At 39.9% G+C, this 19191-nt stretch overlaps 1 protein-coding gene across 5 annotated transcripts in view; it reads left to right on the forward strand.

The window, feature by feature from the left end:
• Positions 1-19191, forward strand: part of TMEM131 (transmembrane protein 131) — a 121498-nt gene that overhangs the window by 69595 nt on the left and 32712 nt on the right. For all 5 annotated transcript variants that reach the window (XM_075265169.1, XM_075265170.1, XM_075265171.1 and 2 more), the window contains 8 exons: positions 3661-3784; positions 5705-5821; positions 6225-6347; positions 7450-7530; positions 8188-8338; positions 11072-11128; positions 11312-11373; positions 19048-19156. In XM_075265169.1, coding sequence (XP_075121270.1) covers positions 3661-3784; positions 5705-5821; positions 6225-6347; positions 7450-7530; positions 8188-8338; positions 11072-11128; positions 11312-11373; positions 19048-19156 — 824 coding nt within the window. The remainder of the gene's footprint in view (positions 1-3660; positions 3785-5704; positions 5822-6224; positions 6348-7449; positions 7531-8187; positions 8339-11071; positions 11129-11311; positions 11374-19047; positions 19157-19191) is intronic.

The raw sequence follows: 19191 nt of genomic DNA on the forward strand, positions 1-19191 counted from the left end.
CTGCATTTTTTTCGATTTTTGTCTCATCTGCCCATAGGACATTCTCCCAGAAGCTTTGTGGCTTGTCAACATGTAGTTTGGCACATTACTTGTCAGATTCAAGTTATTTGTGTGACCATTGTGGGTTTTTCTTTCATTAAATGGGGTACCAACAATTTTGACCACGTGTGTATATTTTATAATATACTTTTGTGGAATGAGGTAATTTGCCACTTTCTAGTTGCCACTTCAGGTGTTGCGTTGCTCATATATTTTGTGCTGCATCTTCAGTTTATCTTTACAACTACATATTGTGGAATATACCCACATGGGTTTGATATTTACTCCTTGCCAATGTTATCTCACTTGCATGCATCTTATTACTGAATCATTAGTGTGATGCATCCATATTAAATATGACAGATGAAAATAGTGGTGGTTGTTATTATTATCTGTGTAATTTGTAATATTTTTCATTAATCTTTTCCGTATTTGAATGGATGACTCACAGGTATAAACAAACTCTTTATGGGTTAGCCAGCAATTTCTAGCTTTTAGAAATTCCACCTCCATGTTTTTTTTGGGGGGGGGATTTCACCACAGTAAACAGACAACAAGGCAGTAAGTGCTGGGTTGCATGTACATTTTTTGTTACATAAAACTAGTAAGTTTTTCAGCACCATATACACCTTGCGGATTGTGCAATTTTTTTTAAAATAAAATTGTCTCCTAATGTTTTTTTGAGAATTTGGTACCATTTTTATTAAAACTTACAGCTTCAGTTAATAGGTAGTATTGAGAGCTTCAGTGAGGTGTGGTAGCAGAAAATAAACTCTGATTATCTTCCTACTTAAAGGTACATTTGTGAAATACATATCTGAGTAATGTCCCAACTTTTCAAGATCAAATCTAAATTTGGAGATTTGAGGAACTTTCCTTTTGTATTTCTTTACAGATGAAGAAATCCCGTCTAGATCATTTCAGAGTTTTCCTGGATTGGGGCTGTTATATGTGACATAAGCCCCTTCCATGAACAATCCAGCATAATCTCCTGGTGTCTCAGTAAAAGATTGTATCTGCTTTGGTTACAGCTACACATGCATGCAAATCTTTAAAAAGGAGTTGTCCCAAATTGTCTTTATTCCAAAGCTTTTGGTGACACCTATTCTTAGGCAGGTTTTGGTTTTCTGATACATTTGTAGCTTTGTACCTATGTTACATACCCCACTCTGTTCAGAAATGTGAGTCTGTGCAAAATGGCAAATGATCAGCCAAATTGGCCCAATCATGCCATAGACTTTTATTTTTGATTGGTTTTATTTCATGGGCCTTCACAATGTTTATTTTTTATTTTTTTTATATGTGATACTCTCCTAAAATCAGTCATTTCGGATGAGTAAAATCTACTGTATATGGTAGCCTCCATCCTTTTTAAGGATATCCAATAGCATGGGGTACATGTTATTCCCCTGTTGTACATTAGCTGCAATGTACCGTATGTACTCTCTCACTGAGTAATAAATAGATTTTTGCTCTGCTCACCTCTTCATAAGCTGACACTTCAAATGTCTACATGTCCAGCGCTGGGATACTCCCCTCCCCCTCCAAAATTCTTTTATTTGGTGAGGTTTCAATGTTTGCTTCATTTTTTAATCCCCAGTACATAGTGTGGTCAGGTCAGACAGACCTCAGCACATACATTTTTTATCTTTGCTGATAAGAAGTGAGCTTTTATCCTTTCCCATTTTATTATTATTCAAAGTTCAGCAGAAAAGTAAAGCACAGCAAGAGGTGGTTCATTAACTATGTGGCGTTATTGCTCTTGCCAGTATGGTTGGCAGAGCTTTGAGGATTGGCATTGAGAAGAAACCTGGATCAGACAGGTTGCTGGGACTGTCTGTGATTTTTGGAGTCTCCTAAAGACACTGACGCAAATGTGAACCTAGTCTTAACCCTTTCCCTGCCGCCAAGGTATCCATACATCCTCCCAGGGTTGCACTTTTCTAGCCGAGGATGTGTCTAATACGTTCTTACTTCTAATGCCAATATCTCAGGATCCATTAGGGCTATGAAGAAAATCTTGGATTCATTTTAAAGAAGAGAATCTCATTTTTAAATTAAATAATACCAATATCTTCATGATAGCCATTACAGATTTGGAGATATGGAGCTCTAAAATGTCCCCCCCCCCCTTTCCCCTCAGGTAGCATCTTAAGAACTGCTGTAGGAGGATGGAGGGGGGAGGAGCATCCCTTCCAAATTTACAGAGATGACAAATCTGTGCATAACCTGTACGTGACCCCAGGGTGGGAGGTAGCATGGACTTCTGTCCATGTTATCCCCTCTCCTAAAATTCAGAGAGCATACTGTACTTTTACTCTCTGTTTGTCACATAGAGGAAAAATTTAATCTCCCTCTGAGCCTTATTAGAGGGGTATTCTTATGTAATACCCCTCTGGACATAACCAGTAAGTTTATTGGCGCTGTGCCCAGACATTTAGCATGCACAAAGTCATCAATAAAGTTTATTTTTCATGCAATCCCTGTCCTATTCATACCTGATTTTGTGGAGTAAAATACACCTTTCTAGCGATATCCATTACATGCTAAAATAATAGTAATAGCGATTCTCACTAGAAATTCATGTATAAATTGCTACAATTTTTATTATATTTTTATGTAAACTCCAATTTTGTGCATGTAAATTAAGTAGGTTGACGCATTTCTGTGATTTTGTTGATATATATATATATATAATGTGTGATGTATGAATTCCTCACATCTTGCAGTTTTTGTGAAAGTAGGTTTTGTTGCAGAAAAGAATTGTTTGAGCTGGCACTTTAGTGGCAAATTTTGATTTTTTTATGCAATTTTTGCTTGTAATCTCAGTTTGCTGCAAAGTTACATGAAGGTGGTTGTATGAAATATTAAGTTGTGTTTTTATATTTGATATGCTGTGCAATCTCAAAGTTCATTTTGATGTCCTAGTTTGCTAGATGCAGGGTAGATTTTTAACATATTGGTGAATAACAGCAAAATCTTGCTTGTCTTCTGTATCAGTGTTTTGAGAGTATGAGTTGATGTTTGAGATTATATATATTATTGTGTACACCTTGATCTTTTATTTTGCATGTGAATGTAAGATTGAATAGGAGTTTAGGTGCAAATATGTTATAGTGCATTAAAAAAAAAAAATTGAAAAATTAAAATGATCTGTATCCAATTTACATGAAGGTGGATGTGGCTATTGATAACCCATTGAGACACAGGTTTTTTTTATATATATATATATATATATATATATATATATATATATAATTAATACCCCACTGCACAATCTGAACATACCCTGATCAGGTGCCATGATGATGCTTGTTCACATGGTGGTATATTGTTTGTTCTGTTTTTAATCAAACCCATTTTTGGGATTGGTGGGTATCATACAGACTACACACCCGCCAGTTTATCTCTTTTTGGTAGTGGAAAAGTTATAGGAATTATTTTAGGGACAACAGGTTATCAGAAAGCTTTTCTCAAACAAACATACCATTGCTCTACTGCTATTTGTCTAGCTTAATAACATTGAAAATAGGTCCAAATTTCACCGCTGGTTTTGTTGGTTGTTGGATTTAGGTCTTGTCTCGGTATGCAGGATTTAACACCATTTTCTTTTTATCACAGGCCAGTAGGAATGCCTAAAATGGAGAAAGTTTTCTTGCACAATCCTAGTTCAGATGAAACTATAACTTTAATATCTATATCAGCAACAACATCACATTTTCATGCATCTTTTTTTCAAAATAGGGTAAGTAGCTTTTTTTTGTGCATAAAACTTGCTTTACTTTTTTCCCCTTGCTTTTCATTTGGTAAAAGTCTCAGATAAAATAATCATTCGTTGCAAATCCACACACCTATGAAGAGATCAATAAGTAAAGATTTGTTGCGACTAAGGGGTTAGATTGCACAGTGTAGTCATGGCCTGGGTGGAAACTGGGTGGCCATGCTATCTGCCGCAGTATTCCATTAAAACTCATTACTGGGTTACGCTCGGTTCACACTAGCGTTCGGCAGTCCGTTCTCAGCTTTCCGGCAGTCCGTTCTCAGCTTTCCGCGGCGAAACCGGTTTTTTAAATCGGACACAGAGTACTGCATGTCCAACTCTGTGTCCAATTTAAAAAAAAAAAAAACGGTTTCGCCGCGGAGAGCATAAAACGCTCACAACCACTCACGGCCGGACATGTTTCAAACCCATTCAAATGAATGGGTATGAAAGAGTCCTGCAGGTTTCCATCACATGAACAGAACTAGCTCTTCATCCCCTCCCTCCTTCCTTGATCTCCCCTTTGATATTGGGACTGGCTTTTACTCTTGTCATCTAGTCCCCATAGCATTGGTAATTTTCTGTGAAATCTTGGAAGTACTAAGAGGACGGAGTGACTCAGGGGTCAGAGCACTAGTTTTCAATCATGAGATCTGAGTCTATCAACAAGAGGCTATTGTATCACTTAAGCTAATCTTAACTCTCAAGGCACCCCTTTTAACATAACTGCTATTGGCTGCAAAATTTCCCAGATGTAGGTCTAAGTCACACATTCATTGGCATACGAGTTTTATGAGATGAAAATCCATGTTTTGGACATGTCACTAAACATCATCCATGCACAAAACATTTGTGAAAAACTGCAACCTTTTTTTCAAGAATTCTCAAGACTTTACTACTTTCCGAGCATAGCGCTGTACATTCTATAGTGGCCATGCTTGTTATTGCAGCTCAGCCCCATTCATTTGAACGGAATCAACTGCAGCCGACCATGTGGTCAGTGACGTGATGTCACTGCCTGGAAGGAGGAAGTGCAGCTCAATGTCAGAAAACACACATGAGAGCAAGATATGACAACACAGGAGCCCTAAACTTGCACAAAAGACACTTTCTTCCTTAACTTCCTCCTTTTGTTTTTGATCCAATTTTTCTCATATTAAAATTTCAAACTGAGAGATGGATAAAGAAATATTCTGTATTCCAGGAGATCAGCCATATACCTCTCCACATTTTGGTCCAGTGCTTGATAGAACAGTTTAGCAGGAAATTGTGTGTTCAACACAATTTCTACAAGAATATGGAGGAATTCTAGCTTCAGTGTTCTTTTAAGAGCTTGGAGTTAGTAAATGGAACAAAGTATGCCACCTGTATGTTTTGTGTGCTCTGTGAACATTGAGCCTAGTATATCCTATTAATAGCAGCGTTCTGGAACCATTTGTGACCTTCAGGACCTAACATCCATCTCTTTTTATTGCTCTATTATTTTTGGAACAGTAGTAAAAACCAAGCTGTCCCAGCAGTTGAGTCCTGGCAGGCCCTTAGTAGATAAATTGCATCCTGTACAGAATTCGTACATAAACCGATCCATTTTCTCCTGCCTATGGCTCTATCCTTGAAACCTTTTTTCTGACTTATTTGCTACATAAAGACAGACAGGATTGATTCATTCAAACTGGGCAATGCAGCAATTTATTGTGCTCTTTTGAGTAGGTATGTGTTGTGGAGTTGCTGCTAGGATTTCTAGAATCAGTTATCATGTGTCAGGATTTAGTAATGTTTGCTCTTATATTATGTTCCTTAACCGTTTGCACAATAAATCATAACAATTCAGACGGCAGTCTATTCTTTTTAATATTGTATTAATGTTTGTCTTTTATGTTTCTGTTTTTCTTTTTGCCCCTTCAGAAAATTCTCCCAGGTGGGAACACATCGTTTGATGTGGTGTTTCTTGCAAGAGTTGTGGGAAACGTAGAAAATACTTTATTTATTAACACCTCAAATCATGGGGTTTTCACCTATCAGGTAAGATACTAAGTATGTTTAAAGGTAATAAAATCCTAAAGCCTACTTAGGTGCTACAGTTTTACAGCTGCCATTAACTTTATTACCTACAATCTTTTATTTGTGGAGATGCTAGACAGAACCTAAATATGTCAGAGAAAACTGTTTCATTGTTGTATTTCCGATATGTAGCTAGGCTATGCCAGAAGTGGCTGGCAGCTCCCTCTCTTTGGGATAGTGTGTCTTTGACTGTGTAGAATTTACATGTCAGTAGGAGCGGAGTTGCGGTAACTGCACCCATCCGCAATACAGGGTAGGCTTCTGATCCTATGCACGGTTAAGGGTCTGCATATCCCAAAACAAATGAAAAAAAAAAAAATTATATAATTTATTTAATAAGCCTAAAATATTGACTGTATTGCAGGTTTTTGGAGTTGGGATCCCCAACCCATATCGATTGCGCCCATTTATTGGGGCAAGAGTTCCTGTAAATAGCAGTTTCTCACCTTTAATTAATATTCACAACCCCCACAGTGAACCTCTACAGGTAGGTACACTTATCACTTACTGCTTTTAATGTGAAATGTGTAATTTTGTCTGTCCCTACTGGAGTCTTGTAAAGGTGTAATATACTTAAATCTTGTATTCCATACTTATGAAGCACAGACACATCTCCTAGAACTATTAAAGTATAATCCAGAGATTATAGTATTTCTTATTCCCCCTATTAAATTTCTATGAACATTTATTTTAGCATGGTGTACGTGCAGTGTCATTGACTGCTAGTATTGTTGGATTCATTATGATAATGCACAGCCTTGAAGCAATGTAGACGGATTTATAAGATTGTTTTTGGATGTTAACTGTCTTAATTGTCTTTATTATTCCAAGAAGTAGAAACAAACCCCATTGCTCACACTCCTATATATGCTGAATGTCAAGTGTGTCTGTTATCTCATTAAATACCAATTGTTGAGCATATGTCGCTATTATTCCTCCTGGAAATGTATAATTTATTGACAACTTAGTGTTACCATTACCCTTGTTACTAAGGTGTGTTTACATAATCTTACATTGGTCAGCACATTTTATGATCACAGGTAAAAATGCAATGCTCTTGCTATGTCTTGTGATTTTACCTGCTTCAAGAACTCCTGTCTAATTGTTTTGGCAAGTGTGCATGCTGGGGAATGAAATATGTTACAAACTTGCAAAACATTTCGTATTCAACCCCCTCCCCCCACTCTGAGATGCTCCATTTTTTTTTTTTTTTTTTTAATTGTAATTCAAGTATTTATGGAAATGGATAGGGGGGTTAACATGTTCTCTTAAAGAGAACCTGTCAACATCAGTGTGATGCCCTAACACCACTGAACAGCCCTCCAAAATGCCTGAGTGACTTTTGTCTCATTTACAAGCTCTTCACACCCAGGAAGTTCTTTCTTTCCCACTCTCTTCTCCACATTTGGGGCGCTGTTTGGGGAATATAATTGTACCCATCATTTCTACTGAATTTGTGGGCCTTGCTCTTACGTTAAGAATTTTATCCTACTGACATGTTGCATTTAATCTTGTTGTTGTCATAAGTAACATTGCACATATTTGCAGATCTGCTTGTTTGTAAAAATCTTTGGTTGCCATTCTTATAGGTTGTAGAAATGTATTCCAGTGGGGGTGATCTACATTTAGAGCTTCCAACTGGCCAGCAAGGAGGCACCAAGAAATTATGGGTAAGCATTCTTTATATGCAGTGGGTCAGGGCTCTGAGACCCCCATTTGTTCTAACTTGATTGGGGTTGGCATTATATGGTCTATAGACTTTTTAGCCGTATACAACATAGAAAAGCTTGGGGCAATCTGACAGCAGTCACATGGTTGCAGAGTTCATTTGAATGCTTCTGCTCTTTTAGTGTCTTAACGCTAAAAATTAGACTTTATTTTCTTTAAAGAGAATCTGTTGTCCTCTACCCCATCCACTATAATGCATGGATAAATAAAAAGACAAAAAAATTCAAACGTTGTAACTGCTGCCTTTGAACTCCTTTGTGGTAAGGCGGTAGAAGTCTGTGTTCTGCATTGTAAGTCATTTATTGTTTGTTGATTTAGAAATGGAAGATTCTACTTTTGTTCAGAAGCTAATGGGGTGAAGTAGTTGCATCCCTTCATGGCATGTCATTTCTTACATTGAAATCTTCCTGAGTGTCTTGGTTGTATGAGCTTAGTTTCTGCCTCCTGTAATGACTATTTTCCCTCTGACACATATTACCATATCTATAGAGCACTTACTGTTTGTTAATAGTCCGAGAATTGCATTGTTGTTCTTGTAACCGGTCATATCAATAACACATACTGAAGTGATGGTACTAACTTTTTTTTTTTTTTTAAAGGAAATACCACCTTATGAAACAAAGGGTGTAATGCGTGCAAGTTTCTCTTCTCGAGAGGCTGACAATCACACTGCCTTCATTAGAATAAAAACCAATGCATCTGACAGCGCAGAGTTCATTATCCTTCCTGTGGAGGTGGAAGTCACAACAGGTTGTTTTCCAATGGGGGAGATTTCACTATTATTGCCTTGGTACTTGGGCATCATAAACTTAGATCAGGAAGTATTTCTTTTGCTTTTTTACATTTAGGCAATTTATAGATGTAGCAATTTTATTAAAGTGAATGATGCTGTGTGACAAACTTGGTGTACATTTATAGACCCTTTTGTCTTAACTTTACCTATTGCTTGACTTATTTTGGATGATTTACTTGCATTCTTTGCACATGTTGGCACATAAAGGAGACCTGTCAGGTGTGTTTTTTTTTCTTCACTATAAACTAATCCTATAATGTCCAGAATGAAGTATTTTCCTTTCCATTGTTGCCTTCTGTAATATTTCTGTCAGTGAAGTGAAGTTTAAAAATATTTGAAAGCATAAAAAGTCCTGTGTAAATTACCTTAAGGAATCACGGTGGTCAGGGAATAACTTAGGCCTAGTCAATGGATATTATTGATATCCATTGAATGGATGAATGGATATCACCAGGGGGTGAATGGACTGTGCGGGAGATGTCAGTCATGCCTAGGGGCGGGGCAGCTGGAACCATAGGGCAAATGATGAACCTTAACTTAGCTGAATGATATTGGGGGCCTCCTCAGCGATTCCGGATTGAGTGGGTTAGTCCTGCATTTTGGGTGCTGTTCCACTGTGTCAAGTGATGGGTCCCAGCTTTCTCTTTTATCTGTATCCCAAGGACAGTGCTGTAAAAGAGCTGTCAGCTATCATTAAATTATCTGGGGGATCCACTTGATGGGTAAGGTAAAATATCTGGGGGAAGACACTTATAAAACCTCTGCTCTAGGCCAACCAATGTGGTAAAACGGCGCCGCCCAGCAGTGACTAGCAAAGGGACGGTGTGACTAGTCTGAATCTGCTCATGCCGCCCATGACTGCTTAGGATAATTTACATACGTCTTTTTATGCTTTCATTTTCACTTTACTGAAATTGAAAGATTAAACAGGGGCTACAATGGAAAAAGAATTACTTAATCCTTCACATGATGGGGCCAGTTTTATAGTGGAAAAAGCCTCAGGTCTTTTTAAAGAGGTATACCAATCCCTCTCTCTCACCAGTTTGCCTGCTGTCACTTCTCACTTCCTGTATTTTTCCACAAACTGGTGGGCGGCTTTGACTGTTTGATGGATAGAACACTATGAAATACCTCACTAGATATTGACATGAGAAATGATTTATTATGATTAATAGAAAAGTAATATAAATGCAGATCAAGTAATATGCACAGTAAATGTATATTACTTTACACAGATTAGTGTAGAACATTTACATGCTCCTAGGCATCAGATTTGTTGTCATTGTGTTTACATAGAGAGATAACCCACACTGTCCGGACCTTTATCAGTAAACTGCAATTAGCAGAACTGATTGTCCTAACCACAGAGAAGGGCAGGTACTCAGCTCCCCCAGAGAGCAGTGGCTCATGTCATCTCTCCTGCTTATCAGATATAGGCCGTGCTCCATGGAAACTATGAGTAAACTATAGTAGGAATAATTTCAAGTAACAAGAAAAAAGTGTTTCAGCTCACCCTGTAACGTGTTGTAAGGGCTTCTTGGAGAGCACGGCTTGTGGGCGGACTCCAACCCTCTGATACAGCAGTAGAAAACAATAAGAGACGCCACCTGCATCCAAGGTGCCAATTTAGAACAAGGATCCACGGGGTTAAAAGCCGAGAAAAAGGGCCGTATAGCGCCCGAAACGCGTAGCCTTGTACCAGACTAACCTGGACAGTTACATCTGTAACTTTTTTAATATGGAAGAATAAAGAGTTAATTTTTAACCCCGTGGATCCTTGTTCTAAATTGGCACCTTGGATGCAGCTGGCGTCTCTTATTGTCGTCTAGGAATAATTTCACCTAGAAGGCAAACAAAGCTGCATTGCTAAAGCAATGTATTTATGAAAACTGTTGACTTTACCTAAGCTGACAGTATAGATGGGATCCTTGAGATATGAATACCCTTTTAAGTAGTGCCTTTTTTTCTTTTTAAAATACTTAGAGGACCTTTCATGGTCCGAGGCACAGGCAGTTCTATATACTGCTGGAAAGCCGACAGTGTGCTGAATTCAGCGCACTATCTGCTTTCCCGATCTGTGCCCCAGGTAAAGAGCTATCGGTCCCGATACCGTAGCTCTTTACAGTCAGAAGGGCGTTCCTTACAATCAGTCAGGTACGTCCATCTTCAAAACAGCGCCTATCGCGCTGTAGAGTGTGAGCGGGGAGGAACGTCCCCTCCCTCTGCTCACAGTGCTCATCCATATACAAGTATTATCAGGAGGGGAGGGGGCGTTCCTCCCCGGTCTCAGATCACAGCGCTATTGGCGCTGCTTGTACAGAAGGACGTACCTGACTGGCTGTCAGGAACTCCCTTCTGACTATGAAGAGCTACGGTACCGAGACAAATAGCTCTTTACCCGGGGCACAGATCGGGAAAGCTGAATTAAGCGCACTGTCTGCTTTCCAGCAGTGTATGGAACTGCCTGTGCCCCGGACCATGAAAGGTCCTCCTTAAGTATAGCTATTCCCAGAAAGACGCGTTCTTTGTCAAGCAAAACACAAAGTGTTGTGCACTGCATGTTTGCCAGGTTTTAGTGTAAATATTGGCAGAATCCTAGTGCATTCAGCTTGGTAAAGCTCTCCTGTTATGTATAAACTTCCTTTCTTCTTTCTGGAGACAGTGTGTTACAGTGTTTTTTTTCTTTTCAGCTCCTGGCATTTATTCGTCAATAGAAATGCTAGATTTTGGTACATTACGAACACAAGGTGAGATTGATTTACAAACCTATCATTTACATAGTCATTCTAATTAGGGATTCTCCATTCCTTTTCTTGTTAATGTTTATCTCTCTAATATATTGTTGGTTAACTTTATTGCAATATTATTATTTTGTAAATTTCTTATATTGCATAACGTTTTGCTCAGAAATCTTGTATTTTGTCTTCTAGATGTTCCGAAAGTTTTAAATCTACACTTGCTAAATTCAGGAACTAAAGATGTTCCAATAACAGTAAGCAGCACTTCTTTCTTTGTCTTCATGTACAGCTTTTCCATTTAAAAGTCTCTCATTTCACTTTTCTATTATGCAGTTAGGTCAGAAGTGAATATTTTTGTAATCTATTGCATTAACTATTTATTTATGTATATAACTTTTAGTTGAAAGCACTCTCTTTCTTCCTAGAAACCCCCCCCCCAAAAAAAAAAAATCTATATTGCCTGTATGGCGCAGTTGCCAAGGGACTTATCATTTTAAATAGTTGTGTCTTTGGTTTCAAAACACCCACAACAGTGGTTCTGGTGTCATATGAAAGCTGAGATCACAGCCAGAAATGTAAATTTTTACAAAACACTGTGTCTACAGGATGGACTCTGTCTGGCAATGCTTAGTGTTACTAGGGAGAACTTTAGAGCCTGTTTTCTACTAAATAGTAGTATAATAGGTTAATAAAGTAAAGTATATTACAAAAAAAACACAAAAAAAAGTGAAATGGTACACTTTAAAGGGGTTATACTGTAAAAAAAAAGAGAAAGAAACCAAACAAACAAAAAACCTTTGATAGTTCTATTAATAAGTGCACCCTAGACCTTTAGCTGTGATTTTCAGTGATTTATGGGTTCTCTTGGAGCTCCTGGCATCCTCTGCATTTGTTTACATCTGCATCATCCTGATCTGTGCCTTTCCTACTACTCCCATGTTCCCTTGGGCTGCACTTAAAGCTGACTTTCACTCCCCCTCCCTGTTTCCCTAGCTAACCCGCCCTCTACACCTTCAACAGCCATCGCTGCTTCTAGTTTTGACTCAATAACCTTTTCATTTGGCTGTAATATTGTAATCGCCTCCGTATATCAGCATTCCAGTAATACTGAGAGAGCTTTTTTTTGGGTAATTGCTAATATCTATCTATCTATCTATCTATCTATCTATCTATCTATATTATAATATTCTCCACAGGGACCCCCGCACAGAATAATATGCTCCACAGGGGCCCCCCGCACAGAATAATATGCTCCACAGGGGCCCCCCGCACAGAATAATATGCTCCACAGGGGCCCCCCCGCACAGAATAATATGCTCCACAGGGGCCCCCGCACAGTATAATATGCTCCACAGGGGCCCCCGCACAGTATATTATGCTCCACAGGGGCCCCTGCACAGTATATTATGCTCCACAGGGGCCCACGCACAGTATAATATGCTTCACAGTGGCCTCAATACTGTGAGACATATTATCCTGTGTGGGGACCACTAGGTAGCATAATATTCTCCACAGTGACCCCCACACAGTATGTGCTCTACAGTAGGGGTAGGGAACGTACGGCTCTCCAGCTGTTGCAAAACTACAACTCCCAGCATGCATACTTGCTCTGCTGTTCTTGGAACTCCCATGGAAGTGAATGGAGCATGATGGGAGTTGTAGTTTCACAGCAGCTGGAGAGCCAAAGGTTCCCTACCCCTGCTCTACAGTGTCAGGTGTTTTGGGTGTGTGGGAAGTGCTGCTTCTAGGTGCAGCACATTAAACCTAAATGCTGGCTGATACATAAGCTATGCACAGGTAGCTTTCTGTGACGCTTCAGCCGGGGTTTGAGACTTGAGTTATTGTAACAAACAATAACTGAAATAGAAACCATGCGTACAGTGAAGGTGTCACAGGGGTACGGCAGCGAGAGTGCTCTGAGCAGTTGTGTCAGCCTGACGTGAAGTCTTTTTATCCCAGGCAACCCCCTTAAGGGTAAATTCATATACCTATGTTTGTTGCAGAATGTCTGAAACTGAAAAATCTTTTCCATGCGTCTGAATGGAGTTGTTTCAGCATCACATCTGCTGTGTGTTAATCTATTCTAAGTGCTGCTATTACACACTTGTATGCCTTGTGTGACCTTTTTGATGTAATCAAGATCTATTTTCCTTCATTTCTCTGATAAGTGAATGTATGTACCATAATTGTTGTAATCTAAAATGCTACCTCCTTAATATCAGTCAAAGAAGTAAAGGCAGAAGATGTTTGGGAAATGATTCTTCCTGTCCTTATCCTTCAGAGGTAATAGTATAGATCCGTAATGGTGAACCTTGTAGAGACCAAGTACCCAAACTGCAACCCAAAACCCACTAATTTATCGCAAAGTGCCAACACAGCAATTTAACTTGAATACTGTATGGATCCACAATTGCGGACCCACAAAATGAGGGTGATTGGGGCTTTTCAGAGCTTGCCATGATACAAAACAACTTTGTCCTGAAAAGTAATAGTCTGCATTTGGTACTTTTGAACAATTAATGTTCTATGTTTACATTGCACAGGATCTGTTTTATAGTGACCGTGCAATGTTATTACAGCCTGTAATATCACATGTCTGCTATAAAACATATAGTATAACTATAGTATAACTACTATACTATAGTATAACTACTATAACTATTGAGAGGTTCCCACACTGTACAATCTGCTCCACAGTGGCCCCCCTCATAGTACAATCTGTTCCACAGTGGTCCCCACACAGTACAATCTGTTCCACAGTGGTCCCCACACAGTACAATCTGTTCCACAGTGGCCCCAACACAGTACAATCTGTTCCACAGTGGTCCCCACACAGTACAATCTGTTCCACAGTGGTCCCCACACAGTACAATCTGTTCCACAGTGGCCCCAACACAGTACAATCTGTTCCACAGTGGTCCCCACACAGTACAATCTGTTCCACAGTGGTCCCCACACAGTACAATCTGTTCCACAGTGGTCCCCACACAGTACAATCTGTTCCACAGTGGCCCCAACACAGTACAATCTGTTCCACAGTGGCCCCAACACAGTACAATCTGTTCCACAGTGGTCCCCACACAGTACAATCTGTTCCACAGTGGTCCCCACACAGTACAATCTGTTCCACAGTGGTCCCCACACAGTACAATCTGTTCCACAGTGGTCCCCACACAGTACAATCTGTTCCACAGTGGTCCCCACACAGTACAATCTGTTCCACAGTGGCCCCAACACAGTACAATCTGTTCCACAGTGGCCCCAACACAATACAATCTGTTCCACAGTGGTCCCCACACAGTACAGTCTGTTCCACAGTGGTCCCCACACAGTACAATCTGTTCCACAGTGGTCCCCACACAGTACAATCTGTTCCACAGTGGTCCCCACACAGTACAATCTGTTCCACAGTGGTCCCCACACAGTACAATCTGTTCCACAGTGGCCCCAACACAGTACAATCTGTTCCACAGTGGTCCCAACACAGTACAATCGTTCCACACATTTGTGCCTACAGAGAAGGCGCTGAGTGCCACCTCTGTCACGTGTGCCACCTCTGTCACGTGTGCCATGGGTTTGCCACCACGGGCATAGATTCTGGGTAATCCACTCCTAATGTATCTCATTTTGTAAAGTGAATAGCCACCCTATGCTGTGTACATGTTCTTTACATTTTAGCGTGCACTCTCGTACATGTGCATATGAGGCCTGAGAGTGGTGGTAATGGCAGGGAGGGGGAATTTATAGTGGAATGCACTTGCATGACATCAGTGTGTCTTCTGTCTCCCATTGACTTCAGTGATGGTTCCATTCTATTCCAATGTGATGGAGCAGGATATCACCTGCTCTATAATTATTGGAATGGAGCATTGGGGGGGTCCCTATTGGAAGTGCCTGAGGATGCATACTCGGTGCATGAGGCCTAAGTCACACTACAAATAATCTGTATGCCCTGCAGGTTCTAAAATAAAATTACTTCTGTCATGAAAGCATTAGATGATTTTTTTCTATACATGTAACCCCTTTATGTGGTAGTTTCTTCTCAGCTCTATGCTATGAATGGGTGTTAATCTAAAGCAATGTCTCTGTTACTGGTTTGTGTATTTTCACCCTGTTTGCGTTACTGCTGAGACAGGTTAGCTTCATAATAACATTCTCATGCTTATAAGATAAGAAAGTGAATGCACCTTTCTGAAGTATGAAGCAGTTATAGCTCTGGGAAGGTCAAAGGAAGTATAAAAGTTTTAGGCAAGCGTTACAAAGGTTACATTACTTTTATAGTAAGTTGAAAGTGGTGTAGGTGCAGAGCTGGCGCAGAGGAACAGTACAGAGAGCACTTCTCATTTTCCTAGAGCATTTTTACATGAAACCTTCAAAGTGGATGATGCAACCATTGCCTTGTACAACAGGAGTTACAACTACAGCTCCTTCATAGAAAGAAGTTTTGTTTTCTTTAATAAGAAAATAAGTCTTCACAAGGTCTGGATTTCTTGTCAGGACCGTTTGCTTGGGTGTATTGCAATAAATATATTTCTTTACCCATAACCTTGAGACAGTGTAGATATTAATAGTCTGTTGGGTTACTTCCCACATGGCATTTATTTATTAACCCCTGTCACTGCATCTCTTCAAAGACCCTGCTTAATTAACTGTACGCAAAAATAGTAACAAAAACTGCCGTATGTACGGAAAAGAATATTTAAAGCATTCGCTTAATGCAAACATATTGGCTTCCTGCATACCTAAAGCACTCACATGCATGTTTTATTGAAGGGGGCTATTGAAGCTTTAAAGTGAAGTCACTTCTGTGAGTTTAAGGTATTGACCGTGTAGTTGAAGGCGAGATTACTTCTGACCTCTCCAAACAGAACGGAATTCGAGAAGGAAGGGATCCATTTGTATTATCATAATGCCCTGGCAACAGTCAATTTTAGGTGATTTACTGAAAGGCAGGAAAGGTTTGGGTGGTAACCCTTTATGCCAGTATTGCCAAATTGGGTTATCATTTTTCTCTTAGCTTGCACAATTCAGTGCAGTTGGCTGCTTCTCGCTTGAAATAGTAAAATTAGGGAAAACCCCTTTTTTTTGAAAGCCGCCGTTTATTCATGCATCAGAGAAACCAGTCAGCGAGAAATTCTTGTTTTTGATACTCACAAAGATCAAGTGAGGATGTGCAACTTATCTTCCAGTGATTTTGTTTCTTGCATTTACATTTCTTGTCAATCCTGGACTGAATCCTTTGTGCATTTCCATCCATGGATGACAGATTTATACTTTGCATGGAAAGCTACCAATATAAACAAGTGCTGTCTAATAACTAGTCCATTGGTATTCTGCTGCCTAATCCAAAATATGTTGTCACATGTATTCTCATGTGTGGATGCACCCATAATATTTCATTCCTCACCACAGTACTCGGTTATGTAAGCCCAGGTTAATATTGGAGTTGTAATGGAATGGAATTTGTAACTGGATGGGGAGAGAGGTTACTCAGGAAACAAAGTTTTGTGTGGAAGAAAGCATTTTACCAATATTTAAAGGGAATTTGTTAGTGGTTTTATGCTGGCCTACCTGAGTACTGTACAAAGTAATGGCAGACTCCCTGGTTCCAGAGGTGTATCACTCACTTGGCAATATGCCATAGCATGCTCTTTTTTTTTTTTTTTTTTTCTTTTACAATAAAATCATAGTTTAAGTACAGTGGGTGGCAGGCACTCTGCAAGACTACAGTCCATGTATTCAATAATGACTCCACAGTACATGCACATCTTATTGGCATCTAGGCTTACACTGAGCTCTGCTCACGCTGCACCTAATAACTTATGACTGTATCAAAAATTCTGTGTTTTGCCAAGTAATAAGGCTAGTCAGATTCTTTCAGCTTCATTTCTGCAAAGATTCCATTTCGCTTTTAAGAAGCACTCCACCAAATTGGGAAAACTCGCCAGTATTATCCTAGCAGGGTATCATGCTTCATCCCAGTAAACTTGCATCCATATCTTTTGAACCCTTTGAGGCTGGGTGTTACAGAAACACTTGTACGTGACTGTTCATTGCGGTTTCCATAACCCACACATAAGTAAATAGGAGTTGCAGAATTGGCATAGCCCAGCTGCCAATACCACGTTGAGGTTTTCATATATAGACTATATTAAGAAATCTAGTTTAAGGCGCAGTTTTTGCAAAATTATCTTCCCTGGTGCATGGGACAGAGAGATTCAGTCTCTACATTGCCTAAAGCCCTCTTATGTAATTTTACAAAAAAAATGGAAAGAATAATTTTTGTTCTAGCTCCCAAATATGAAGTCTGCCTCATTTGAGACTTGGTTATAGTACATTACAGTTGTATTTATCAGACAGAAGATTGTAGTATGCTCATTGAGTAGCACGGCTAGTACAATGCTGAGAGCCACTGATGGTGGCAGATTCTGACATGGTAACTAGGCCCATCCAAATCAGAACCCTGTACTGGCCAATTTATTAGGTACACCTGTCCAACTTCTCGTTAACACTTAATTTCTAATCAGCCAATCACATAGCGGCAACTCAGTGCATTTAGGCATGTAGACATGGTCAAGACAATCTCCTGCAGTTCAAACCGAGCATCAGTATGGGGAAGAAAGGTGATTTGAGTGCCTTTGAACGTGGCATGGTTGTTGGTGCCAGAAGGGCTGGTCTGAGTATTTCAAAAAACTGCTGATCTACTGGGATTTTCACGCACAACCATATCTAGGGTTTACAGAGAATGGTCTGAAAAAGAAAAAACATCCAGTGAGCGGCAGTTCTGTGGGCGGAAATGCGTTGTTGATGCCAGAGGTCAGAGGAGAATGGCCAGACTGGTTCGAGCTGATAGAAAGGCAACAGTGACTCAAATAGCCACCCGTTACAACCAAGGTAGCCAGAAGAGCATCTCTGAACGCACAGTACGTCGAACTTTGAGGCAGATGGGCTACAGCAGCAGAAGACCACACCGGGTGCCACTCCTTTCAGCTAAGAACAGGAAACTGAGGCTACAATTTGCACAAGCTCATCGAAATTGGACAATTGAAGATTGGAAAAACGTTGCCTGGTCTGATGAGTCTCGATTTCTGCTGCGACATTCGGATGGTAGGGTCAGAATTTGGCGTCAACAACATGAAAGCATGGATCCATCCTGCCTTGTATCAACGGTTCAGGCTGGTGGTGGTGGTGTCATGGTGTGGGGAATATTTTCATGGCACTCTTTGGGCCCCTTGGTACCAATTGAGCATCGTTGCAACACCAAAGCCTACCTGAGTATTGTTGCTGACCATGTCCATCCCTTTATGACCTCAATGTACCCAACATCTGATGGCTACTTTTAGCAGGATAATGTGCCATGTCATAAAGCTGGAATCATCTCAGACTGGTTTCTTGAACATGACAATGAGTTCACTGTACTCCAATGGCCTCCACAGTCACCAGATCTCAATCCAATAGAGCATCTTTGGGATGTGGTGGAACGGGAGATTCGCATCATGGATGTGCAGCCGACAAATCTGCGGCAACTGTGTGATGCCATCATGTCAATATGGACCAAAATCTCTGAGGAATGCTTCCAGCACCTTGTTGAATCTATGCCACGAAGAATTGAGGCAGTTCTGAAGGCAAAAGGGGGTCCAACCCGTTACTAGCATGGTGTACCTAATAAAGTGGCCGGTGAGTGTATATCACTCTGCTGGAGTTATGTCTATGGTATCCCATAAATACATTTTATGATGTGTGGCTGTATAAACAGATTGATTAGAAGAAAGGTATTCATGTAGGGGATAGGCCTTAAAAAATTTCCTCTGCTAAACCTAGTAGACTGTAATATTACATGTTTCTTTACTAGAACATTTTAAATGCATTGTGTCATTCGTATTTTTTTTTCTTCCCAAGTTGTAATACTGGTTTTGTATTTTGCTTAGAGCGTTCGGTCTACACCACAGAATGATGCAATAACTGTTCACTTCAAGCCCATAACATTAAAAGCGTCTGAGAGTAAATACACCAAAGTTGCAAGTATAAGTTTTGATGGTAAGATTCTTTACCTGCATGTATAGTAAATGATG

Source organism: Leptodactylus fuscus, chromosome 2 (assembly GCF_031893055.1).
Source record: "Leptodactylus fuscus isolate aLepFus1 chromosome 2, aLepFus1.hap2, whole genome shotgun sequence".
NCBI classification, from domain to species: Eukaryota; Metazoa; Chordata; class Amphibia; order Anura; family Leptodactylidae; genus Leptodactylus; species Leptodactylus fuscus.